The 27,788-nt window shown below is 34.9% G+C and overlaps 5 protein-coding genes across 20 annotated transcripts in view; 2 read left to right on the top strand and 3 right to left on the bottom strand.

Moving 5' to 3' along the window:
• Positions 1-11,755, bottom strand: part of LOC116349592 (protein MTSS 2) — a 71,605-nt gene extending 59,850 nt beyond the window's left edge. For all 14 annotated transcript variants that reach the window (XM_031781096.1, XM_031781099.1, XM_031781102.1 and 11 more), the window contains exon 1: positions 11,452-11,755. The gene's annotated coding sequence lies outside the window, so the exon portion shown is untranslated. The remainder of the gene's footprint in view (positions 1-11,451) is intronic.
• Positions 11,756-12,659: 904 nt separating this feature from the next.
• Positions 12,660-15,117, top strand: LOC116349604 (probable Ufm1-specific protease 1). 2 transcript variants are annotated; one of them, XR_004201927.1, is made up of 5 exons: positions 12,660-13,389; positions 13,470-13,673; positions 13,756-13,965; positions 14,135-14,560; positions 14,795-14,912. XR_004201927.1 is itself a non-coding variant. In XM_031781128.1 (4 exons), the coding sequence occupies exons 1-4, from the start codon at positions 13,264-13,266 to the stop codon at positions 14,930-14,932; spliced, it is 678 nt and encodes a 225-aa protein (XP_031636988.1). In that variant the 5' UTR covers positions 12,662-13,263; the 3' UTR covers positions 14,933-15,117. The 2 variants fall into 2 exon arrangements, 1 of the variants encoding a protein (XP_031636988.1); XM_031781128.1 differs by lacking the exon at positions 14,135-14,560 and having other exon boundaries at positions 12,662-13,389; positions 14,795-15,117.
• Positions 15,118-15,301: 184 nt separating this feature from the next.
• Positions 15,302-18,377, bottom strand: LOC116349602 (SET and MYND domain-containing protein 4-like). The gene is made up of 8 exons (XM_031781126.1): positions 17,787-18,377; positions 17,659-17,697; positions 17,437-17,590; positions 17,007-17,342; positions 16,673-16,915; positions 16,256-16,612; positions 15,970-16,185; positions 15,302-15,901 (listed from the first exon to the last, which is right to left on the bottom strand). Exons 1-8 carry the CDS (start codon positions 18,289-18,291, stop codon positions 15,583-15,585), a joined length of 2,169 nt encoding a protein of 722 aa, XP_031636986.1. The 5' UTR covers positions 18,292-18,377; the 3' UTR covers positions 15,302-15,582.
• Positions 18,378-18,512: 135 nt separating this feature from the next.
• LOC116349603 (stress-activated map kinase-interacting protein 1) lies at positions 18,513-20,517 on the bottom strand. The gene has a single exon (XM_031781127.1). The coding sequence runs from the start codon at positions 20,252-20,254 to the stop codon at positions 18,644-18,646; it is 1,611 nt and encodes a 536-aa protein (XP_031636987.1). The 5' UTR covers positions 20,255-20,517; the 3' UTR covers positions 18,513-18,643.
• A 394-nt stretch (positions 20,518-20,911) lies between these two features.
• Positions 20,912-27,159, top strand: LOC116349601 (cyclic AMP-dependent transcription factor ATF-6 alpha). Of its 2 annotated transcripts, none has more exons than XM_031781125.1 (3): positions 20,912-21,176; positions 24,032-25,350; positions 25,435-27,159. In XM_031781125.1, exons 1-3 carry the CDS (start codon positions 21,164-21,166, stop codon positions 26,767-26,769), a joined length of 2,667 nt encoding a protein of 888 aa, XP_031636985.1. In that variant the 5' UTR covers positions 20,912-21,163; the 3' UTR covers positions 26,770-27,159. The 2 variants fall into 2 exon arrangements, with proteins under 2 accessions (XP_031636985.1, XP_031636984.1); XM_031781124.1 differs by lacking the exon at positions 20,912-21,176 and adding an exon at positions 22,865-23,777.
• Positions 27,160-27,788: the final 629 nt, after the last annotated feature.

The following is a 27,788-nucleotide window of genomic DNA, read 5'->3' as shown; positions in this document are numbered from 1 at the left end:
TTAGAGGAATTCGAACGCATACCACTAGAGAGAGAGAGAGAGAGAGAGAGTGAGCAAGAGAGAAAGAGTCACGACATGTAGTGCATAATGTGATAATCATGATGAAAAAGCCATAGTTTTACGAAAACAAAGAACACACGTACACGCATGTATATATTGTATAATATATAAAATTGTCTTGTGATGAAACATTTTAATCAACATCGTCATTTTATAAGCATATTGTTTACCATCTTGTTGTGTTTATGTTATCACTCGATGAGGGTAATTTGCATACACACTCGAAACCAGAAAATTGAACGACTCGAAACATCTTAGAAATTGAAGAATTGAAGAGCGGAAAAAAAGAATGCAGAAGATGTGCGGATGCAAAAAAAAATTATGGCATGGCCCATCTGAATGGGAATGATGATGACAACGATGAGTTTCGAGCAGCACAGTGTGCAATGAAAAAGAAGTGAGCTTATTTCCCACTTTCCAGCCGACAATTCGTTGGTTAGTTTTTTTTTTTATTCCTCTTGCTTGCTCTCTGTCTCGGTGCTCATTTCATTTTCTTTGTTCTTTAATTTGATCGGATAAATTTGTTGTCGTTTTTTCTTCTCTGTTTGGCGAACACACACACTCATATATATATATAATTGCAGCGCGCATAAAATGAACATACAACCTGCCGAAAAAGAGAAGGATAGAGAGTGAGAAAAAGCTTTATTGCTGCCGCTACAAATGCCTACAATGAACAACATGTATTTATCGCCCGTGTCATCTCAATGTTTCGCCGTTTTGTTTTGCATTCGCGCTCATACGGTTCCAGCCGATTGTGTTCGGTGTTAAATTTGTTATTGTTGCATGGCATATTGCATTATTATATCTGCCCATGATTCCAATTTGTTTGGTTGGTGCGCTTGAGACTCTCAAATCACATTTATAGCATAAAAACTACGAACCGTTTTGTCATCATTTCGATCGAAGAAGAAGAAGAAAAAAAGTCTGTAAAATCCAAATGGAAAAAGAAACATGGTGCAGAGAAGGAAAAAAAGGCAGTGAGAGAATCGGGTTCGACTGATTAAAATGCTGGGATTAATGTCATAATCACAAAAAGAATTGGACACTTTTACAAAGCTAAAATTAAAAACGAACACAAAAGGCAGACAAACACCGCAACGTCCATTCATTTTGCTTTTCACATTTTCACACAATGCTTTCGAAGTGCAATTCGAACCGAACACAATCTAAACAAATGGCATCACAGACGAAGGAAACGACACACAAAAAACAGACAGAGAACCTAATAAATTTCGATGGATTTTTTCGAATCGCAGTTGATAAAGTAATAAAATACAAAAAATGGAGCGATGTTATTAAAATAAAACCACCGTTTAGTCTTCTGACTTTAAAAGGAGTTTTTTTTGCGATTGGATTTTTTCTGTCGCTTTCGAGTATCAGAAAAAGACGATTCGTATTGGTATTCGACTACATGCGAAAAGAGCAATCCAAAGTAGGAAATGATGTGGATACATAACTGTGAAGTACTTCTCTTGTTACGTATGCAAAATAATAATAAAATAATAACACGTAATAAAGAATAACCGTGCAAAAAAAGTTGGAAAATTCAAAGAAATAAAATTCCACTATTTATATAAATACTGCGATGCTGGCATTTTTGTTTCGAATTAAAAAAAAGAATGGCGAACGTTCAAGATATCCCAGTCATCTCGGGATATTGAAGAAAAATGCTTGTCCAAGTGAGATGAGGCACACACCCTTAAATGGCAAAACGTTGCGATATGCAAATTGACGTTGAATTCATTTGGCATTGCTTTTCTTCTTTTCCTCTTTTGGGCGCAATGGCACGATTTGAATTCAAAATTGCCACTGAATACGGTGGCAAGAATACTATGACTATCTTGCTGTTGAAATCGATAAAAAAGTGAGAAAAAAAAAACTAAAGTGGAATTACATAAGTGCACACATATTATGCGCACACAATTGAGAAGACGAATAAGATTGACTCAATGTTGTCACTCTCGCATATCATGTTGTTTTGCTGTTATCATTCTTGATTTATTCGCTATCACACTTGAGTTTTATGTGTCTTTGTGTCATCACGCATACCAGCGCGCTTCAACTCATACCTATTTTAAAATGTATTTAACCGTTTCTTTATGCCATTTTTTATGAATATTGCGTTTTGTTTGTTTTGTGGAGAAAAACGAATGGCTTGCCGTTTCATAAGCACGGCAATTGAACGTTCTTTTGCTAACATTTTAAGTGGTTCTTGGCGTTATTATTGTTGTCATTATTATTATTATTATTATTTGCATGGACTATTTGTGTGTACGCGTATAGTTTTTCTTTTTCGATTTAGTTATATTTCAATTTTGTACTTCATTCGTATGATATGTGTCTGTGAGTAAATGAACGATCTATTCAATCTCGAATTGTATGTGCAGAGAAAGAAAGAGCCCATACAATATGCATTCGCTTTATTCTTATGTGCATGGCAAATGGCGAATGATAGAGAGAGAGAGAGAGAGAGAGAGAGAGAGAGAGAGAGGGAGAGAGGGCGCGAATACGAGGCGCATGAAATGAAGGCAGTCGCCAAAGTCAATGAAACAAATGAAAGAGTGAGACGAAAACGTTTTTGCATAAATAACGCACGAACGATGCATAATATATTGTTTCATACATCAGTTGTAGCATGTCATATGCGAATATAATAATAACAATGATAATGCCTATAATAGTAAAGAAAGATTCGAGTTCATTGACGTTGTGATTTCTTTTCGCCGAGTTGCCAGCAAATGCCTTAGTGCTTATCTTTCGCTCTCTTTCGCGCTCCATTCTCTCTTACTTCGCTCCGAGTGTTGTTTATGTTTTTATATATATGTGATTTGTTTTCGTCTTATATTTCTTGATCTGGTGTTGGTTGTTGCTTCTGTTGCCTATTTCATTCATTTGGCTGAATGGGTCTGATGATGTGTGCGCACATCACTCGTTCACTATTACTATTTCCTATTTGGATGTTTTATTCTATATATTATTCAGAGCGAGTGAATGCAACGCAAATCGATGGTAGTCTTTTGGAAAATTTCCGGCTAAAACGCTCGGCAACATTTTCAAGCAGCAATCTGTGTCTCGGTGTTGTTGGTTCTTTTGTTCTCTTCCAACTATTTTTTTTTCTTCTGTTTTTCGTAAATTGCATGATTTTGAGCAGCGAAAAAAAAACAACACCTTTTGTGATCGTTTAACTGTTGCACCATTGTATAATAAATTCATTCGTCAATCATATACGATAATAATTATTATGAATTTCATTTCATTCATTTCTGTTCTTCATCACTATGTGTACACACACACACACTCTAATTATGTTTCATTTTAATTTGGTTCTCATATGAATATGTACATAAAAATTCGAACGAGAACATTTTGCGCTCTGAATGAACACAGATTTAACGAACTCTTCAGTTCACGCTGAATTCAGTTACAAATTTGGTTGAATGCACAATTGCACACACACAGAGAGAGAGAGAAGCGCGCGCTCATTCGCCCAAACATAACATGTTTCAGATTTCAATTAAAATGCAACGAGATTGTGTGTATTCTGTTCAAGTGATTTGATCTGATCGTGACAGAGTTCGAGTCTGAATGAGACATAGAGAGTGGTGTACACCATTTTTTCTCTCTCGCTAATTTGACAATTGATCTATTTGCTAAATTGCATACTTGACATTCATGCGAAATAAAGCTTGAATTTCAATCTGGTTTAGAACATTTATCCACCCTTTCGATCCCACGGACCAGCATTTTTTTCCATGAATTCTGAATTTGAGTCGAATGAATGAGAATATTTGTTTAAATGAAGTTACTCCACTCGAAACTCGTTCGAAAACACTGTTCACTGCGAAGAGGCTAGGTTGATCCTTATCATTTAATCAAATTAAAATGGCAATTAATGAATAATGGTAATTTTCACAATCGACCAATTAGCGCCAGCTCATCAATTTGTTTCGTATATGAGCGGACGCGTATATACATTTGCGATGCGTGCACATTCATTATTCATACGCTAATGTTTATAAAATGGATTGATTGTGTGACAACCGTGTTCCTCGTGTTTAAATAATACACTATAAAATAATAATAATACAATTAACACCGTTTCATTATGGGGCCTCTTCTTCATTATCAACGTTATCGGTCATTGAATGTATTCAGGCTATCCGCAACATAAACGCCGATAAATATTTTATATTGGAGAAGAATGAATTTCACGAAGGAGAAATAAATAAATACGTTCGACCGATAATGGATATTGTGTATTTGAATAGACGAGTTCAAATGTAATAATTTAATGGAAAAGAAAACAACAACAACAACGAAAAAAAACAGACAAAACCGGCTACAAACCATTCGCCTACGAAAAATGGGTCTGTGACAAACAAACGATTGCATTCAGAACATTTCACATTCACAAGCACTCACACTTTTTCTTTTTCTCTTTCTCTCTCTCTCTCTCTCTCTCGCTCTCTCTATCGCAGTCAATTGCAAATCCAAAACAAATGCAACCATTGAAAAACCATGGTTCCAATTGTAATGCATTAAAATGAATTTATCAACGACACTCTTATGGCATAGCATTTTATCTATTCATTTGACATATAGACATTACACCATTGGAACGCATTCGATCGCTATAAACAATGCCATTTTCAGATTTCAACAATGTCTCTCTGTCAGCAATAATGCTTGATTTAGTGCGCTTTCGACACACACAAACATGTATTTTTTTATTCATACGCACTCTTTCACTTGAAATTGTGCGCCACATTTCCCTCTCGATCATTACCAGACCAATGTACTTGCATTAAAAAGAATTGCACTCATCATAAATTGAAAATGAGCCCAATTCAAATATGGTCAAATCAAATGAAAATGGCTAGAAGCAGAGAAACAACAACCCAAAAAAATTTCATCATCAACGCAACAGGCAGGATGTATAAAAAAACCACAGGCTAAGAATGTATCGTATTATTTTGAAAGTGATAGAATTCACAAGAATATAAATTTTCAGCCGATCGATACACTCCATTCAGATGGCGGCATTAAGATGAAAAAGTGAAAGATCCACACAATTCGTTTCGTGTATATGAAGATGTACTTTAAAATGTGGAATAAAATCGAAGAAAGATGTGATTTGTTGCCTGTTCGAGAGAGCTCACGACACGCAGAAGAAATGCTCAGTGTTGAACTGTAAATTTGAGAGAGAGAGAGAGAGAGAGAGAGAGAAACGATCAAAGCCCTGACATGTACGAACATCGAAAATGTATTGAAACAAAAATCGACAATTGCTTCGCCGATACAAAATACTTCCATATCAATAGTCGGTTTCTCTTTCCCCCTGATCACTTTATGCATTTGAAACAATTTGATTGTTAACCAACAAAAACCAGAAACTTGCTAAACCATCAAACCACTCTATTGGCTGTTGGTAGTTCATCGGATGTTAAGTTTTCGTTTGCTTCTTTATCATTTGCAGCGATGCATTTAGTGTATGTGTGTGTCTGTGTATTTGTGGATTGATCTATAGATTTGGAGTTGAGCACGATTCAAAACCAACAACAATAACAACAAATGGAGACACAAACCGAAAAGATTGTTTAATAAGTCAAATGGGAATCGCTTCACTGCGCTCATTATTGACAACATTGTACACACTATCCGTTTACTGTACGTGGCTCGATCATGTACAAATGCATCGTGCGATACAAACAACGGCCCAAACAGAAATAAATCAAATGAACCGAATTTCGAGTGAAAAACAAAATGAGCGGAAAGCGATTGAGTGGCAGAGAGAGAGAGAGAGAAAGAGGAAAACCGAAAGTGCTGCAATTAAATAGCTAATAGCATCGAGAGCTGCACATTTGTTTGATGTGATCATATGAGAATCAAAACGGTTTGTTTGTTTATTCATGACCTGATGTTTGCTTTGGTTTCATTAGCGATAAGATTAGTCGCATTGCCCCACTCTGGAACAGCTTAAACAACGTCAAATAAACGACCGAGAAAAAGAAGAAAAAAAAATGGTGCTTTGATGACAAAGCGACACAAAAGTGTTCAAACACAAATCAAATTGCATGATAGCGCATTTTTGTTTCTGTCGATCGAATCACTACAAATTAATGAAATTTATCATCGTCAAACTCTGATGCTTGCATTTGCGTTCGGAGAAATATTGCGAATGAGAATGGTTTTCGATCGATCGTTCGCATTGCCAAACACGAAACATTCGTGCAATGTTAACTGTTCTTCTTTTTTTTTTTGGTTCGTTTCGGTAGCAAATTTTCAAGTTTAAGATGCCGTTGCTGCTAAGCCAGCGCCACAATGCCAATGATTTAAGCAAATATGTTTTAAATAGAAAAAAAAACTCCCAATTAGCTCGGCCAACAGAAAGAACACGCGAATTGATGAGAAGTGAAAAAGTAAAGAAAACCAACGACCAAACAGGGAGAAAAAAAAACACTTTTAAAGACTAGATAATCAGTTAAATCAACAAGACAGAGACGGGATGGGAGATGAAGAGAGCAAAAAAACTATCGTACGAAAAATAAATGAAATATGTTACTCTCTCGTAGACAATATGAATTGTTTGCGACCATGCGCATCATCTCGCAGACAGTCAGCGTGCCATTCACTGTATGAATGTTGGTATTCAACAATACAGTACCAAATGCGCTGCTAACTGGTCATTTTCTATTCAACCACACAGCCGCCACACCAAAAACCATGATCCAGCAGATTCTCGACCATTTAAAATATTGGATATTGACATTTTGGCTTCTTTCTGCCATTTCTTTCACAACAACGCGAGACTGTTAGCCATGGCATGAATTTGCACTATCAATTTACAAGCATCGCATACGTTGTCATCGACGACCATCTTATGCATATGCATGAACGTAATATGGAAAGAGAGAAGAACGATGGAAATTTAAAAATGATTTATGACCTATCATTCAAATTAAAAATCTAATATCCTCCTTCTCTACCTCGCTCTCGCTCTCTCTCTCTCATACACACTCTCTTTTTAATCCGTTCTTTCTCTCAAATCGGGGCAATTGACTCGAAATTCATCTTATTTATGCAAATTCAACCAAAAGTCAATGTTAAATTAAGTAGCAAATGGCAAGACATAAAGAAAATAAATCTCGTTTATTATGATAGGCAGATTGGTCGAATCTCAAGCCATCACACATTTTGAAATCTCACCGAGTTAAAACACATCCTATGTATTAATATGTGTTTGCGAGTCAGTTGATAAGAAGGAAGCTGCCATATTATTTTGCTATTTCACTTTAAATCCCCCCAGAGAATCGTCCGCATTTGTCGTAAAAGATGATGTTGAATTTCATATTTATTCATGGTTTAAGGTACCAAACCAACTCATTCTTCGTCGTCCCTCAAAACGAATCAATTATGCACACGCACACACATTCACTGTGACATTAAAACACCCAAGGCACATATTCTAATGTTTGTATGTGTTGCATTCAGACGAGCCGATTTCAAAGAAAGTTTTGAGAAAATAATTTTCGTCAAGTAATTAACAGCATTCGAAATGAGACACGAGATGAAAAACGGGGGGAAAAAAACAAAATATACATATGGTATACTTATTTGCACACAAGGAATGAAAAACAAGGAATTTTAAAAATAACAAACAACATCTTTCTATCTCTCAATGGGCTTATAATAGTTTGTGCTCGTTGTGTTTGCTGTGCACGCATACTGTATGAAGGGCAGATACTCGCTTCGCAATGCGAATTGTGATGAAACGAACATAGAAAAACTATAAAAAAAATGCATGACCAAAATGTGAATGAGCCATATCAGCTGTGAACAATTTAATATCGAGTTTATAAAACACGCCTTGAACATTTCGCGCGAAAAAAAAAACAGCAAAGATAACATATTCAAAATGCGACTCAAAAATATTGAGTCAAAATATTTGAAATTTCAACAGTATTCGGTGATGCTTTAATTAAGAGAAAAACGAAGAAAAAAAATACCTTTTTAGACGATATGCGTGCATCAGAATATCGTATTTACATTTCAACATTACGAACAATTGACGCAAATAAATTGAAATAAACAAAAATTATATTGATGGTGACGTGCAAAGTGGTGTACATGGCGGCGAAAACGCGGTTCAATTGAAAGCCACCGGTTATAGAATCGGTTGTAATGAAACGTTGTTGCCGTTTATTATTATTATTGATAAACGCTCAGCTGTACAATAGCCGCAAATGAATTGTTGGCTTTATTGGCAGTGGCACAGACACGCAATACCAAACAACCACGTTTGTGCGTTCAACATAGAGGAACAAGAGTACGAGAAAGAAAATCGGTCGGTTTGTTTTTTTGAATCGCGATCGGTTCGTATTGAGTGTGTGAACATTTCTATCCTATGCACACAAATACACAAACGCACCCAAAACGCATATGCACGTATATACGCATCGACAGTAACCGAGTTGTGTTTTACAATAGTACAATAATAGCAAATGGCAAAGATAGACATGGACATGTAACAAAGGAATACATTTTTCGTTCAGCATTTTCTCTCTTTCTAACCTTTCGATTTAGCCACTGCTGTTTGGTACGCACAGTGTTTTTATTGTTGCCACATGCACAACAAGACGAAAAAATTGAACGTAATGTCCGTTTACAGTGCATTCATTTTCGGCTTGCGATGTGAAAATCGAAAGAATTAATTTTCACGCTCTTCTATTTGCGTTCGATCCCGACCTCGTCTATTCTACTCTCTAGCATTCCCACCATTTTAATTCTTTGCACATTAAATCTATTCGAATTTGACTTTTGATTAATTCTCACAATGATTTCTCTCTCTATTTTCGCTTTCTCTCTCTGTCTGTCTCTGTCTGTTCCCATTTGCACGCATTTCGGCTTCAGTATCGTCTTCCGTCTAGTTTTGCCGTTTTCATAAAAAGTTGAGTGTCCTTTTTTGGGTCGTTTCGAATTGTTTCCATTTCGATTTTGTTAAACATCAACACACGCACACATATGCGAGAGTGCGTATTGTTCATACAGACCCTACCGTTCTATCACTCTCTCGGTGTGTACATGTATTCTCTTATAAGTAGTTTTGTGTGCGTGCATGCACCAGGACTATTATTATACGCACGTATTTTTTGTTCTTCTAGTTTTTTCACTATTTCATCTATTCGGTCGATTGTATTGTTGGTTCACTTTTTTTTGATGATGGTTTAGCTCTTGATATGCATTCAACGTATCACACTGATGAAAAGTAAAAGAGAGAGTAAAACCGGGGAATCGATCCTAGAATATATCGCATATACGCATCGAAAATATTACGTGATATATTTGTAAGTGAAATCCATCCATACAAATATAAAAAAAAAAAACAACGAAAAAAGCAAAATGCGGCATAAAAAAAAAACTAATAAAAAATTAAAATATCCAACTCGAATGCGACCGAGGGAAAGAATTACGTAGTCATAGATGAAGATATTGTGAATAGACGCCGTATACACCACTGAAATACCGAATTAAAGAGAATCCTGCGTTTTTGATGATTGCCAGCGGGTTGCTTTTTGAATAATACTCTTTGTATTTTCTTAAATCGGTTTGAATATCAGCGCATCATTCGTTTCGGACCATTACATTGTTTACATGCTATCTCTTTCGCTTTAACGATTGCCACGCACTTCCGAAACTCACAAATCACTAAACGTTACTAGCTTCGTCGTCTATCGCAATAAAAAACAACAACAAATCTCTAAAACAAGACGAAAGTAGCAACTTTCTCATTATTAAACATAATTACAATAATCAAAGGAATTCCTCTCGGTAATTAAGTGGCTCGAATTGACTTTTGGGCTTTTTTGATACACCTTTCGCCGTTGACGACGATTCTAGTTTGTGTTTGTGTGTGTTTCGGCTCAATCTATAAATGTAAACCTAATCGATGATTTGCTCTATCTATATGAAAATTCTAATTATGACATTATTTTCAGATGGCTGATACGTGCAAAGGTGGATAGCCGAACAAATGAAATTGCATTTGTGTGTGAGTTTATAGCCCACAAATACGCACACACGACACGTATGCGACACAAATGGCTGCTTGTATTTGTAGTGGTAATGGCAATGGTGGTAGAAAAATTGAACTGAACGTGAGAACAAGAGAGATACATAGAGTGCGAAATATATATATATATATATATAATCCGGTCGCCCAGCATCATTTTCCAGACTTATCGCTCATACAAATAGCCAACTACACCTTTCGGCAGCCTCAACATCAAAGAGACTCAAGAAAATTACGTCGAGCATAAATTTTCTGCTTAGAACTCTTATTCAACACCCGTCTAAATTCAAACCACATGATAAATGAAGCGCAATCCAGGTTCAAGCACATCAATTATTTACAAAAAAAAATGCGTGCGTGTGTTTGTGTTCTCATTCGGTAATTTGTTTGATAAGTTTACTTTGATTTTTTCCGTTTCATTGTCAGCTCACGATTTAATGAATTTTCATATTCGTTGCTCATTTTAGCAGCAGCTTCTTCGTCTTACTTTAAACAACATACACGCACACACACATATTCTTCACCCCCATGAAATGCAAATGTTACATATTATTTCTTTGTCGGCGGAAAAGCGAAGCGAGTTGCATCCATTTTTCCATCAATATTATTGTGTACACAGAGAGTGGTGGCGTGTAATCAATTTTTGCGACAATGGTCGCACACACACAAAATGCTGCACTCTCAATCACGCGAGAAAAAATCTCTACCATCTCTCTCTCTCTCTCTCTCTCTCTCATAGTGCGTGCACAATAAATACACAATCTGCTACCACACACAGACACCAAACATCTGAATCGAAAATATATATATATATAAAAAAAACGCACAACAAAATATTTTGATTGGAAAATAAAATCGAATATGTGTAAATATATTATAAATGAATCCGGTAAATTTGTAATGTGCAAACATAGCAAATGATACAATTTACGGCAATAGATAAATTTCTTTGTCCTTTTGCATTTTCAAATACATTTCCCGATTTGGATATCACTCTCAAAACATTTCCGTGCCAAATTGGTTTTTTTTTTTTCAACGTGTATGAGAAGCTCTTCATTTTTACTCGTTATTGTTTGAAAGTTCACTTTTATTTATTGCAGCAACAACAACAATTGACCATATTTTGCGCATTTAGACGCCGGAAAATAAAAACCGACTGTTTGAAAAATCACTTTAAAGTGCATCAAATGAAACCGAACGACTCGAATCGATTGATGATGATGAAGACAATAAAAGGATAAGTTAACCAACGAAAATATTTAAAATACCATCCAAAAAACAAACTAGACAATAGAGTATAAAAAATGAATTTCAATTACTTTAGTGTGTGCCGTTGATTTGATGTCGTAAATCGATGCAATTGATAGACACTTCAGCTCTTTTTGTTTTGTTACACAAAAAACACACAATTTTTTTATGAGTGAGCACAAAAATTTAGAATCATAAATAAAAATGTTATTTATCGATATTAATTCACACACTTGTATCTTAAATCGAACTGTTTTCTTTTTATCAATTCTTTCTCTTCTCTGTTCTCTCGCTTGTTTTGATCACTTTGTAAAACTCTTTCTCTCGTTTCGTCTCGTCTCGATAAAATCCGTTTCGTACGAACCTTCACGGACAAACGCTACTCATTGACTGAATATGAAGCGAAAAACACCGTACATAACAATCGGGCACAGAGGAATCATACTATCCGTTGCATACACACATATCGGCAATCGGTTATAGCAGTGAGAAGAAAAGCCGCACATACAAACACTCTCTTACACACATACAACGAGATGAACACACGCATACGTTCTAGCGATACAAACCCAGAGTCAGTCGAACTGAATCGCGCGCACAGAACCAACGGCACACCGATAAAATACGATGTCGGTTCAAATTTCTGCTATTGTATTGGGTGTAATGCAAGAGGAAGAGCCAGAAAAAAAACGATTGCAAATCAGCCACGGTTCTATCCGTGATAAAAAACAATATGTATATTTGCGAATTACACACAGTTTTCGTGTATCAATCGAGTATTTCTATTGGAATAATGATGTGTCTATTACTCGAGTAGTAATTACTTTTTAATCTTAAGACTCTCTCTTATACTCGTTCTTATTCCGTGAAAAAAACGATGTTTCCGCATTTTAGTCGACAAATTTGAATTAAATGGTGATAATTTCGAAAAAAATCAGAAATTACGAGGTAACAATGAGAATGTAGAAAAAGAAAGATAGGAAAAAAGGAATAAAATGCAATGATTTGCATGCTATCATTTGCGTGTTATAATTAAATATGAACCAGGACTGATATTGAATACACATTTGCAATTTCTTTTATTTATTGCAAAAATTACCTCATCGCTTGTTTTATCAATATTTACAATTGGAGTTTGTTTTTTTTTTTTTGCTATTTTTAATATACGTATAACAATTGAATCTTATTTGAATTTACTGTCGACATTAAACGCACTCTTTTATCGTCGCCATGTTGTCTTTTTTTTCCTCCGCACTTCTGTTATGTGTTTTCATTGAACGAAATCCATACATACTGTTCAGAATCGTATGTGTCGAACACATTCTGTCTTTGTCTATTCAATTGCCTTTGGTCGCATTTGTTCGACTTCAATTTTGTGTAGAGTACAGAGAAAGAGAATGACATTTAGTTATCAAATGTGAACGAATCAAAAGGTGCCTAACGAAAAACACAAGCACACAAATTCAAGAAAATAAACGTGAATTTCTTTTATTCCTTGAACGGTAGCGTAAAGAATTCATTTTATTTAAATTGAAAATTGGTTTTGTGACAGCAACGTTGAGTTGCTTAAAAACAAATACCATAAACAATGTGCTAAATCCATTATATTTGACCTCGGATTTTTGGACAGATTTCCAACCAAAAATTACGATACACAATCCATTGGATAAACATCTCAAATCGGAAATTTTCTGTTTTTTTCGTGTGTGTTTTTCCGGTAAATAACAAAAAAAAACCACCACATAACTTAAAATCTTGCGATTGAACCTGTTTTGGTGAGTGGCTTCCGATTATTCCGCTCCAACGACACAGACGGGAACATTTTCTTTTCGAAATCGAATATCAAAAAGAGTTGAATTTTGAATAATCAACGAATTTTGAAAATGACACACGATCTATTGCGTATTATTCCGTCGGAAATTCCGCGACCCTCCAAACGTGGTAAATCGTTTTTTGCCAAAGGTGATTTCTTGTACTTTCATTACTGTTGTGATAATTACAATGATGTGGTAAGTAGATGAAACATAATGATTTTTGTAATAATGAACGCATTTTGATAAGAGACTTTTTTCAATTCTGTTAAACAAAGGGCTGGGGATGTGCCTATCGTACTCTTCAATCAATGTGCTCTTGGATAGCTAAGAATCGTAATTCAATGGATGTGGATAGTGATCATCAAATCATAGGCACCAATGACATTCCCTCCATCGAAGAAATTCAACAAACATTGGTCAATATCAACGATAAACCGCCCGAATTTCTAAACTCAACGGATTGGCTTGGCGCATTGGAGGTATGCAAATGACAATTTTCTTCATATGTATATATTCGTTTCATTTTCATTCTTCAACATTTTTTTCTTCGTTCGACGATAGATCTTCTATGTGATTGATACGATCTATGATATATCGTGTCGCATTCAACATATACCAAGCTGCCATGACATCCGAAAGTATAGCAATATTATCAAATTCTATTTTGAAAATTTTGGCGGTCTAATAATGATGGGCGGCGATTTGGATGGATCTAGCAAATGCATCGCTGGCATTCACGTCGTCGATAATGACGCATACTTGCTTGTTGTGGTAAGTATAGTTGTTTGATGCCATTCAAACCATATCCAAATGTTCTTTTTTTGTGTCTCCATATGTTTTTTTTTTCTCTATTTATTTCTTCAATTTTTTGAAACGCATATTATAATATATATATATATAATACACAAATATGAGCATAAATATATTGGCATTAATTTAGAAGCGATACACAGTATATCGGTGAGTGGACAGAGGGATGATACACGACTAGGGTTTTGAGATCAAATAGCAAAGCAAATAATTATTGTGAAATGTATGAGTCGAAATTCGAAATTCGTCACAATAAAATTCACGAAGGATGATGATTGACACTTTTTCGCCCTCAACAAAGCCGAACTGTAAAACAATTCGGACCACATGGATCACATTTAGCTGTGCGCTGTCTGAACGTCGGGTATTCGGTCCGATTTGATTGTTTTCTCTTTTCTTCTCAATGCAAATGTCGCTCATCTCATCTCAACGACAGATTAGGATACAGAATCAAAATGCCACGAAACGAACGAAAAGAATGAATAAAAAAATCTTATAATTTGTATTCAAACGTGCTGTTAATATAAGTTATAAGCTTTTTTTGTGTGTGCCAAAGGTTTTTATCAATAATATTTTATGTGATATACTATTTTTTTCTTCTATTTTTTTTTTGTTTTTATTTCAAATTATACATTCATTGATACACATTGGGCGTTCTCAATTTTTTTCTAAAATTTATTGATCAAAATAATGTAGACGCTATAGTTTATTGTTCTAATTCAGAATTATACAGCACATTGAGAAATGTCTAACCAATTATTTATTCTTGTCTCTTCGGTTTTTATGTTAGGATCCACATTTCGTTGGTGTACCAAAATCGGTTGACGACTTAATTAGCCAAGGGTACATTCGATGGCAGCACACATCGGATTTTGTCGATAGCTCATTTTATAATTTATGCTTACCTCAATTGAAATTCTTAGAGTGACTAATATACCATTACGTGCGATTTATATTTCGTTCAATTTTATTATTTTTATCAAATGTAATTATTTTATTATTATTGTTGTTGTTGTACGCGTCAACATGGATCTTCCAACGGACAAAAACGATTCTACTGAATTCACATTTATTTATCGGCTAAAATATATCGATGTCGATAAAATGCTCGAATTGTGTTTCTTGTTTATTTTTTTTTTGGTTTTTATTTTCAATCGGTGCAACTAATAAAAAATCGCAACAAGCAATCGGTTTGAAAACAAAGTAAACTCCACATGAAGCATTAAATTTTTTGAAAATGAAACAAAAAATGTTGAAACAAATGAATATTTTTTTGTGAAATTACGAAAATGAGGTGTGCTGTTCGGTACATTTATTTTTAGAATTTAGAAAGAGAGTTGATATTTTGACACAGAAAAAAGAATAATATGCAAAAAAGACATATAAAAAAATTGATAAAATTTTAGATATTGTTGACAACGTTAATAAAATAAAAAAAAGGTTGAATATTTGCAATAAAACTTTGAGAGTTTTTTTTTTCAAATTTCCTAATGATTTTTTTTAAATTGAAATTCCAGAGTCCTTCTCTTATTACTTCTCTGCATAAGACGATGTTTACTCCTCTTGGCATCAATTGAGTTACTCCACTTGAATTCGATTACCGTACTCCAACAAGCACTCTTTGATTGCTTGTTGTGTTTTACAATAGTCTTGAAATGGCGGAGCAATCACCTCGTCAAAGATGTTCATCATATCAATATACTTTCGTAGTGCCTCATCCATTTTCCCCTCGTTGAATAGACGCTTGGCGGTTTTTTCCAAAATTTCAGTGTCTTGGACAGATTTCAATCCTTTTAAAATGTTTGTAAATTCACCACATTGAATGCATTTGATCATGAATTCGTTGCAGTCCGATGGAATAGCTATAACGTTGTTGCATGACTTCTTGCCATTGCACCTGCGATAGAAAATTTATTGCATTATTTACTGTTACCAATATTTTTTTTAATTATTACTTTGACTTACTTGAATCGAATTTCATTCGTGTTCATTTCGTCGTAGACTGGCCAATTTTGTTGGCACGCTTCGCACGCACAACCAAACCAATAAAAGTCTTTCAATTTCTTTTGACGATCGGCTCGCGAATTTTGACTGTACAAAGGACCATAATTTTCGCATACTTGTTCACCCGGTTTCATATTTCGAATCGAAATCGCATGCACCGTCGTATTTTTGAAATATCTATCGATTCATTTTAATATTTTTCGTCAATTTCAAACGATTTAAATGTAATTCATTGATTTTAACTTACCGAACAATGCTGGGATTACATGAATGATTAAACAAGCACAATGTTGTGTATAAAGCAGCGCCGATTGCAACCGTCTGTCTGGCTCCTGTTTTGCTGGATTTTAGCAAGTCAAATACTTGATGTGAATTGAATTGAAGTATTTGTAAATTGCGTAAAATCAATTCACCGATAAAAATTCGATCATCTTCGCACATATCGCCGGTTTTTCCACTGATATCACTATCGAAATAATGATTTGCGTCCAAAATTTTCACCAAAAATGTTGCCATAAATGAATACTGCAAATAACTATAAGTGGGTCGCATCTTATCATGACAAACCATGCTATAAACACGTCGATAGTCATGCGATGGCAATCTATGCGAGAAATAAATAATTTTGGTTATGAAAAAATGCACCGAATTTTACAAAACATACTTGGTCATTTCTTCGATACTCATATCAGATTTTAATTGGTCGCGAATGCTTCGATAGTACGACAATGGTCTTTGCGATATTAACCGCATTGCCATTTGACAATTGATGGAAGAGCCCGAACTCCAAATGGACTCTAACATTCCACACTCGAATTTATGGTAAGTATAAATGGCTGCGTTGCGGCATTTTTTCGAGCAAAAAATCACGTCGATACAATTTGGACATGGCAGTGGAGTGATCGATCTATTTTTGGAAATCAACATTTTTGTCTTCAAAATTGGTTTAACTTAAACGAAAAAAATGTTAAATTGAAAAAAAAAAAACTGATAAATACCTCGCAAAACAGAATTGACAGTGAGATTTGGCGAATTTTTCAAAAAGCGTGGCACAGATGGCCTGTTCAACAAGTATTTCTTCACCACATTTTATTTCGTGGTTTGTTTTTACGAATCGCCCTTCATTTTCGTTGTAGTCAAATGTAACCGACTTGCTCAATTGTGTAACGGATAGTGCTGATGAATTCGCATTCTTCTTCGCGCAATTCATATTCATTTTCTTCTCATACTCTACTTGTTTTGGCAGCATTTTGATCATAATCTGTGCATCCTTCTCCAATTTACCACGTTTTTCCATCGGCAATTTTGATTCATCCAAATGAGTTATGGTTTCCCTTTGGCGACAAAAAAAAATGTTTACACTCAGATTCGAAGAGAATTCTCTTGAAATTTAAACAAGAAATGTGATAATTGTAGGAAATGTCTTACATAAATGCTTTCAGTGCCTTCTCATATGATTTCTTTGCTAAATGGCATCGTGCGGTGCGCTCTTTTAGTTTATACATCATTTCGGCCGGATAATTTTCTTCGGCCAATTCAATATCCTCGAGTGCGTGTTCGAATTTTTCCAAATGATACAGTGCTGCAGAAAGTGAAATGTCTTAGCTCAGGTGCCGAATGTGACATGATCGAACATTTGAATATACATACCTGCAGATCGATTTGCCAACAGAATCGAAATTTCTTTTGCTATTTTTTTTGATTGATGTAAAAGATGTCATGAGTTTTGATTGCTCTCGAAATCGGTAACTATAAAAAATCTCAATTTAAATACTTACCATTTTCTGGTGGCATCAATAGCAAACCTTTGTTATACGATTCAATTGAAGCGGTCCAGTTTTTCTTTTGAAACTCCCGATTCCCTCGCAGTTTATATTCGTTGGCCAGATCGTCATTTTTTATTGATTTATCATAGAGTGTAATTTGAAAATCTTTGATCACCGGATTATTTGAAATAAATTTATAACGTGATGCATCGTCTTCCAAATTGGCAAAGTTTTTCACTTGTTCGGCATTTAAACTGCTTTGTAATTTCTGGAATAAATCTTTAATGAATCCAGTTGATTCACTTTGTTCAGTGAAGCGACCCATTTTAAAAAATGGTTTCTCTTTCTCACTCGAAAAGTGAAATTTACAAACAACAAAATGCGACGAAAATTTTTGCGGAAAAACTTTTTTCGTGGGCAAAAATGTCAGAAAATATGTGTGTGTATGCCTGCACAGAAGATCGAAGAAACGGCACAAAACCGAAAGTGAAACTAAGCTTAATCTATTTTCGACCATACAATTTAACGTAAATTGTATTGCGCAACCTATTTGCCGAACATTAAAAGATCCTCAATACGCTTGCGTGACTCCAAACGCACGTATTTTGGTCCAAACGCTTGTGTTTCGGTGTTCTCCGTTCGTTTTTCACTTGCATGTTCAACATTTCAAAAAAAAAAAAAAAAAAAACAACCGATAAACCCTAGAAAAAACCAACAGAAAGGAAAACGGACACTCAGTTAATTTCCAAAGTTTGTTTATTTTTGTTTTTGTCTTGGTTGGTTATTGTTGCTTTTATTAATAAAAACCTTAAAATCTAAAAGAGCATAGTCTCGTTTCAAAGAGCCGCATAAGCTGCTTGAAGGCTTTGTTACTTAAATGAGAATGTGAGTTTTTTCTTTTTGTTTGCGACTGAATTCGTTTTCGCATGTCGTGACAAATATTCGCGTCGAGTTGAACTGGACCGTACATCGATGATGTTATTTATTTTTTGTACAATTTCTTCGGCCATAACAGGATTCGTTACAAAATCATAGTGTCGAAATGATGAGTTCACATCTAAATGTTGTGATTGTAGTGATGATGATTGTTGTTGATGATGATGGTGATGATGTTGTTGTTGTTGTGGTGTTTGTAATAGTGTGTCTGGCATTGGGCTATATACAATACGAATAACAGCTCGGTTTCGTGCATTTTCTTCAATTTCACACCATACAATCGATTCCATGCTATGGCTTATCGGTTTTTGGCGAAGAAATTTCGATTTGGAATTTTGCGGTTGTACCGGATCAATTTCAAGCTTTTCACCAGAGACACCAAGTTGTATGTCCGTTTTAAAAATGCCTTTTGTAAACATTTTCACGCGATACGAACGATACAATGGCGCTTCCATTAACAATGTATGGCCCTTCATTCGGTCCAAATCCTTTTGATTGGTCGATACTTCACTGACAATTGTATCTTGATTTGGGCTATTCAACGTGCTATCCGTTTCGGATATTGGACGACTATCTTGTCGCATCACCGTATCCATACTTGATCGTTTCACCAATGCCAAATGACTGAAACGAAATTTCGAGCACGGTTCACGCAAATCCAACGGTGGAAAATCATCAACCTCACCATCACCTTCCGTAATATATAAACCATAATTTTGAACAGATAGCAAAGGTACATCAGTATAGGTAATGCTGCATTTATAACAAATTAAACCGATAAATTCTTGAATGCGTGCCGTTGCCACAACACAAATGTCCATCGGATAGTTTTGTTGCTCTTTTGGTAGCATTGTTAAAAAGATTTTAAACGTTTTTGTTGGCACACTCATTTGATTACCATCGAAACGGGCATATGCTTGAAATTTATTCACCGGTTTTCGTCGTACCTCTTCCAAACGTTGGGCCAATAACGATTCAACATGTTCACTGCCGTTACCATCAGCATGACCATTTTGTTGTGTATTGGTTGTATTGAAATCAATGCGTCGCGTAAATAATTCATCAATTTCTGTTTCGGTGAGTACAGGTACATTATCTTCCAATTTAATGCTACGCACTTTCGATGCACGCCGTTTCGATGCATCCAATTTATCGAGCTTATGATTTGCTGAATTTGTATGTTTGCGCAAACCATAATCCGGATCCATTTGAATATCGTACGATTGTGATAGTGGATCGAGATCTTCGTCGTCACTGTGATCTAGACCCGGATACCATTCGTAATTTTCATCGATGGCCGTTCGTATATTATGATGGTGATGATGATGATGATGATGATGGTGATGATGGTGATGAGATTTTGACGATGAACTGTGACCAGTTGTCACTTGTGGTGTTTCACGACGAGATTTACACGATTCAATGTATCGACTTGGTAAATCATCTGACAACATAACGGCCTCGCACATGCCAGTATCATCGGTTGCTATATACGAATTTCGTATGTGCGACAATAACCAGTGTTTATTATTATATGTGGCCATATTTATTTTTTGTTATTCTCTTGTTCCTAATTTATTAATTCTTTTTGGTTGTAAACACTATAAAAACTATATTCGTTATATTTTGTACGATAGTTGAATGCATCCGTTTGGCATTCATTTAGAACAAAAATCGGATACGATTTGTTTTTCTTTTTTTCGTTTCGTTTGTTTTTGTTTTCGATGAACACACAATTTTTCTTATTATTATTATTTTTTCTTCTTCTTTTCATTCTGTTTTAATTCAGTTTGACAGTTTAGACCAATATTGTTCTGCGATTTGACAATTCGACAAATTTGGAGACAGACTGAATATGGTGTGTGTGTGTGTGTGTGTGTGTGTGTAAAGGCTTTTTTATACTGCCATTGATTCGATTTATTGTATTAGATCAACAGCGATTGAATGATTTTTTTTTATTTCATTGTAATATTCTCATGGGAATATCAATAAAAAATTATGAAAAATATTTTTCGCTAAAAAGAAGAACCTATTAACAATTTCGCCAACATCATTTATTAAAGAAAAACGTTGGATACACACAACGTGAGTATTGACTGACAAACATGAAATCTAGTACGTTTTGATGCTATTATAATCTCCACACCTCAAATAATAATCGGATTTGAATGCATATAACTTATGAGCAATTGAATGGAAGTGAAATGTCAAAAAAACGCCTCAATACGCTCGCTGACCAAGTGTGTCTTTAATAATAAATCGGAGTGTTGAGTCAGTTGTACAACAAACAATATAAATCGAAATTGATTTTGGTTGAAATATTCAGTATCCGAATAAAATTCGCATTGTTAGTGCCTACCAGATACAGTGACACGTTTTTGTTTTGACGAAAAAAAAGAACAACAATAAATAAACAACAGCTGCCGAATACTTTGTTTTTAAATGATTTCAATATGAATCCGGACGGTGAGTGTCAAGCATTTGAACCCTTATAGCAATTAAGAATGGAAACTTCGAGATTAAGTGTGATTAAAAACAGAAGTACAGCGGATAAAATAAATCGAAATTTATTTATTTTACCCTATCTCGGTACCTTATTTTTCATTCATATGTATTTGTATGTGTATTTCTGTATACGTTGCAAACAATCAGAACACTCTATTCATTCACACAAAAGAATCAAATTTAATTGGAAATGACACTTTCGATTAAATATGCAAATTGCATGCGCGGCTTTGACTTCAATGTTCCATTTATCTTTTCTATTTCATTTTCTTACGAAATGCTGTTTTTTATTTGGTTTAAATCCATGCTCTTGATAAAAACAAATGAATTAAAAAAACAACAACGAATGTTGTGTCAGTCATACGAACTGATTATTCTTCTGAAATAAAGAAATTAGAAAAGGCCAAACGTTCATGTGATTATCAATGACTTTTGATATTCGAATGTGCACTGCATACGTATTCAATGGGATGATTTGAGGAAAACCAAAAGTTGTACGTATTCAAAAATTCGTGGAAAACCATACGATTATCGGTGAAATGACTTGAGACTCATTTTGTGCACGCGAAATGTTCGCTTTATCGATGATTCGCTCTTTGTTTGCATTTGCGATCATTGCGTCGCATTTTTTATTTTGGCTGTTTGCCCAACTTTTGTTTTTCTTTTTGGAACGGAATAAAGTGCGCCTCACACGTTTAATTTAACCTTGTACATGTTTTTCCATTCCGATAATTTGAAAAGTAAAAAAAAACACTTTTTATTTGTATATCGATCGAAATTCGAATAATTTAATCGCATTGCACCTGTATAAACTTCTAAATATGTCAATCGAAACACATATATATTGTTGTTGCATATTCTTATCGTGCACATCATTTTATTTTCGTAAACTTCATATCAGAACCTTTGTATATATATTTTTTCTGTCGAAATTGATGCGAAAAATAAAAAGAAATATGACAAATTGTACATTGTTCAATTTAACACAGACTTTAAAAAGCAATGTCGTTGCCACTGTGTGCATTCACATTGCTACCGTATATTTCTATTTGGTTCGAGTTCGATGCGTTCGTTAAACGTATGTAACGCTAACAAAATTGTCACGCACTCCAAATAACTCCACATGCATACTTTGTTGTGTATGATTTGTATATGTTTACCGACCAATTGGGATTGAAGAGTTTATTGACACCTTTTGATTTTATCACTTTTCCATTTCTTTTCTCTCTCTCTCCCTCTTCCTCCCATCATCTTTCTCTGTCCATCTCTGTCGATATTTATTCTTTTCACTGTCGTTGCGCTATCAATTTCATTTGAATCGCATTCTTCAAGCAGGAAATCAATCGAATTCATGCATAGACATATATACACACATGCCCATAATTCAAGTTGTTTGTCGTTGACCATTTTATTCTCTAATCGCATAAAAATACATCTACCTGTTCTATTCTGGTTTCAGTAATCGTTGCTGCAAGGCTTTTTAGTTTTGCTTTGCTTCAGTTCAGTGCTCAGATTGTTTATTTGTTCTTTTCTCTTTCTTGCGGTGTTTATTTTTTTATTTTTCGCCATTTTCATTCGTCTTACAAGACGATCCGTAACTTTTAGATACATCAACAACATTTCTTTCAACACTTTTACGTTACACAATTATCCAAGGCAATCATTTCTGTTTTGTTCATAGAAAAAAGAAGAAGAAAAAGAAAAACATTTATTCAAATGTAAATTTGTTGCGCCTCGTCATAACTCAAAACTTTGTGTTTCTAATTGTTTTTGCACGCGTATGCCAGCGCATATGTTATTTGCCGTGTTTGGCAACGCATACCATTTTTGTCAGTGACTCTGTGTCCAACGAGATCCAAAAGAGTGAAAAATGCCAAAGAACAATCATCTCATATACTCCATAACCATACTCACATATTTGAATATTTGGATGGTGAATTTTTTTTTTAAATAAACTCAACTGACTGATAATGTTCTTTCTTTCGTTTGTCCATATAACATCGTGTGATGATGGACTTTCTCAGTTTTGCATGGAATAGAAATTAAACGTGAGCGAAAAAAAATAGAGACGCAAATTTGTGTGCGCGCGGTGTTTGGTAAATCGTAACTTCGTAGCTTTCAAGCGTTCATTGACACACGCAAGCAGCATTTTTTTTTATTCGCCGGTTGAGTGTTATGTGTTAATACCCGGCGCACACGGTTCACATAATAATTTGTCGACATTTTGATGGCATGTCAATTTTTTTCATTCAAAACGTTCAAATATTAAATAAATTGTTTTTAAGTTAAAGTATAATTCTGAGGGTGCAATTTTACGAAATATACCAAAGTTCAAGATAAATTTCCAACAGTTTATTTTGGAAATTGGTTTGTACAACTTGTTTTTGGCAGAAAGAAACAAAAACTAAAACAAAGTCGTTGTTACAATTTTTTTGGGTGATTGAATGCGGGCAAACCGCCTTTCACATATGCATAAAATGTGCTCGATAATTAATATTGAATTTGAGCGTCAAACCGATGGTGATAAATTATGCTATAGAAAACGCGTTCGCAGCAAACGCGGTAAGAGGTGTTTTTTTATTGTATATCGATCGCTTGTTCTTTATTAAGTCAACTATTGTCTAAATCGTATTTTATACGTCGTACATCTCGCTCGAAAAAGTGAATGTACACGCATTACTTGTAACTGACTAATGAAAATCTATGATTTTTCATTACGATTATTGAATTTGAATTGTAATTAAAGTGATTATGATCTATTTTCTTTCTTTTTTTTCTCTCTCCCTTTTGCTCTATTTCTCCTGTCACACCCTCAGGCGATGAAGATTTTTTCGGCAATTTGCCGATGGACGACCCGATGGACAACTCAATCTTGATCGATGATTATTTGGAAACAATAAAAAATGAACCGGACTTGGAGAAAGCTGATGTAGACAATGTGCCCGCAAAATCGTTAACCGACACTATGATGTATATGTACGATTCAATGCCGTTCGATTCAAAGAGTTCGTTTGACAATATTTCGGTGGCAAACGAAATAACCGAAATTGATCCGAATTATTTTCTCAATGATATGTATAAAAGTGAGGTTGATTATTCGTCGACATTTTCGTCACCATCGTATCGAAGTACACCGTCGCCAACGACCAGCAACAGTAGCCAAATTTCGGATCAATTAAGCGTTGATTCAGCATCGAATCCATCATCGGAAGCATCGATCAATTTTCATAATGCACAAAATTCAACAACATTTCCATCGAATGGACAATTTATACAATCATTTGCGCAAAGCAATTATCATTTGGATACACCGCCAATATCACCGCCAACCGAAACAATTGCCGCAACAAATGCACAAACATTATCGTATATTCAACCAGCCGCACAAATTGCCGCCCAACCAATTCCAATGCTAACAACAACAACCGATAATCAATTCAATATCATTCAAGGTACATTGATACCAATCACCGCCGTATCTCTATCAACGCCACAAAATGGTACAAATATTTTGAGCTCAAATAATACACAAACGACGAAGAAAGTGAAAATCCAACCGAAACCATTGGCCATTGCAACGAAACCAAATGGAACAACGGCAGCAGTGACAACACCATTACCAATGACCGTCGTGAAAACAGCACAAATAAATGGCACAAATTTAACAGCAACAACAAAATCGATTCCAACACCAAAACGAATCGTTCTATCCAGTGACTATAAACCATTGGTTCTTAAATGCAAAACACAACAAACTGCTGCCAATGCCAGTACACCCGCACCAATTGCAGCTGTTCAAACAAACGACGCAAATATTATGAAATTCGTGCCGGCCAACACAGCACCAATATTATCAACGGGTAATACACAATCGACGGTCAAATTGAATCCACAAAAATTAGCTTCGGCCAATGTACCAAATAATCGCATTCAAATTGCACCGTTGAGTCACAATAAGAAACCAAAGCAACATTCAATTCAAGAGGAAATTTACGAACGTACGCTAAAGAAACAAATGCGAATGATTAAGAATCGAGAATCAGCCTGTATGTCACGCAAAAAGAAAAAGGAATATGTCAACACGCTTGAGAATCAAGTGGCCGCTTTGAAGATTGAGAACCAAGAGCTGCGATCGGTAAGTCGGTTCGAATTGACAAGAATCGCATTTTTCCCCATAAATTTTTGTTAAAAACGTTTTTTTTTCTTATTTAACTTTTAGGAAAACTGTGCATTGAAAGAGCGTCTTGGACAGGTAACAAGTAAAATTTGCGATGTATGTGGCAATCTAATGATGGACAAAGTTTCAAAAACCATGGACACGATGTCTGTATTGAGAAGTGTACCAAAAAAGAATGCCGCATTTCTATTGGCATTTTTACTTATGGTATCGTTCAATCTTGGCCCATTGATGCCGTCCTCAAATGTGGCTCCATATGATAGCGATAATTCGTTAGCGGTGCCCGACCATCCAATCGGCACACGTAGTTTACTTTGGATTGATGACGAAAATGACAGTACAAATACGTCTAATATCGGCGATAGTTCCGATTCATCGGAGCGTCCATATCCCATGTGTCCGGTATCGGTGAATCAATCAGAAAGTATACGATTGGCCACTGAATTACAACGATGGATCGGAGATTCACCGAAATATTTTAATTTAACAAAAGTCTCATCGAAATCTGGCGATGAATTAATCGATCTCAATATAATCAATGAATTTTTATTATCGAAAAAGGATAATGAAGCTATTAAAACATTTTATAATCAAATGAAAGATGCGCCCCCATTACGAAAAATGGCCAACAAAATTGATGCGGAGAAGAAGATGCGAGAACAACGTGCATCAAAGAAACGTAAACTACAAATGGACAAATACGAAGCGAATAAAGTGAAATCAATCGATAGCAATAACAATGTACAAATCTTTAATCCAGTATACAGTAATGCCATGAAATATGCAACATTCTTTGAGGAAATTCATCGACAAGACGATACTTTTTATGTTGTATCATTCCGTGCTGATCATTTACTATTGCCAGCTCTTGCCCATAACAAAACCTTTCGACCGAAAATGTCACTCATGTTACCCGCCTGGAATTTAAATAACGACAATAATGCATCGACCGATGGCATTGTAACATTGATGCAAATCGATTGCGAGGTATTGAATACCTCGATGATTCAAATTAAAGAAAGTTCAATTCCCGACAATTTACGAAATCGATCGTCATCATCGTCGTCGCCACCATCACCGTCATCGATGCCAACACGAAATGCTGCCAGTCCTGTTACAACCAATGAATCAATGAAATCATCAAACATGAAATTGAAACAACGACGAAGTCGCATTACAACACAAGAGCCAATTGTAACACAAACCGAAAGCAATATTACAACTGCGTCGAATGGCACCGATATAAACACTGGCTTCAAAAGTGCAACTCTTGATGAATATGATACGAAGAATGTGGACACAGTGAAAAATTATAAACCGTATTTTTTGCGTAATCGCGCTGAACGCACACAAAACAACCGCAACATCGGCAACTGATTGCATTCACACTAAATATTAGAAGAAATTTCGATTTTAAGAGTTTTTCATTTCACGTGATTCGATTTTAGCGCTGTTTATTAAGTCAACGAAATTTGCTGTTAATTTTTTTTATAGGCATAAGATTAGACTAGAATTGAAACACAATGTGCAAATTTACGTATTAAGGGCAAACATATTCGAAAAAATTAAAATTTAATATTTCAAGGCATTTTTTGGAATTTTTTTAATCTCGCAATAGACATTTAAAATGAAATGCCCTGGATAATTTTTTTTATATTCATATCAAATTGCTCGATTGCATTTATTTATGATATAGTTATTAAGACCTGTAAAGTGCTAAGAGTTTTTCAAATAATTTGAAAATAAAGACAAAACATTCAATGACAACCCTATTTTTTTACAATACTAAGATCACTGACGTATCGACGTTATGATAATACCAGACATTGACCTCATTTTATCTTTCGTAATTCGCATTTTCGATTCGCATTTTATTTTTATCTTTCGCATCTCGTCTACCTAGAGTTGATCAGAAGAAAAGAATGGAAAAATGGAAATTATAAAAGAAAGTATATACTTTATATAGTATAGTTATAGTTTAAAAGCAAAATCAATGACCACAACAACAATATTGCTTAAATTTGGGATTTGTTAATAGCAGTGGTAGTAGTGCTGAGATCATTGATCACTGTGAAAAGAGAAAAAAAAAACCTAAATACTTACTATGGAATAGTACTGGTTGCCAAGGCCACTACCTATCAATCAGGAAAATAAGAAAGAAAAGAAACACAAAATAAATCACCATTAATCAATAAATCAATATCAGTCTACAACGAAGCCTGATCATGCCGACTACTAATTGACCGCGACGGTTTGGCAAAATCATAATGAATCGATTAAACTGCGTAACTGTTAAAATAACGCACTGCTAAAATAAAACAGTAGAAATAAATAGATTTTAATTTTGAACATTTTTGAAAATAAAAATCTTTTGTTTTTTAATTTTGTGAGATTTT

This window comes from Contarinia nasturtii, unplaced genomic scaffold, assembly GCF_009176525.2.
Source record: "Contarinia nasturtii isolate CC-2019 unplaced genomic scaffold, AAFC_CNas_1.1 Cnas_scaffold_2934, whole genome shotgun sequence".
Taxonomy (NCBI): domain Eukaryota; kingdom Metazoa; phylum Arthropoda; class Insecta; order Diptera; family Cecidomyiidae; genus Contarinia; species Contarinia nasturtii.
The sequence above is the reverse complement of the archived record's forward strand: the minus strand, read 5'-3'. Positions and strand labels throughout refer to the sequence as shown.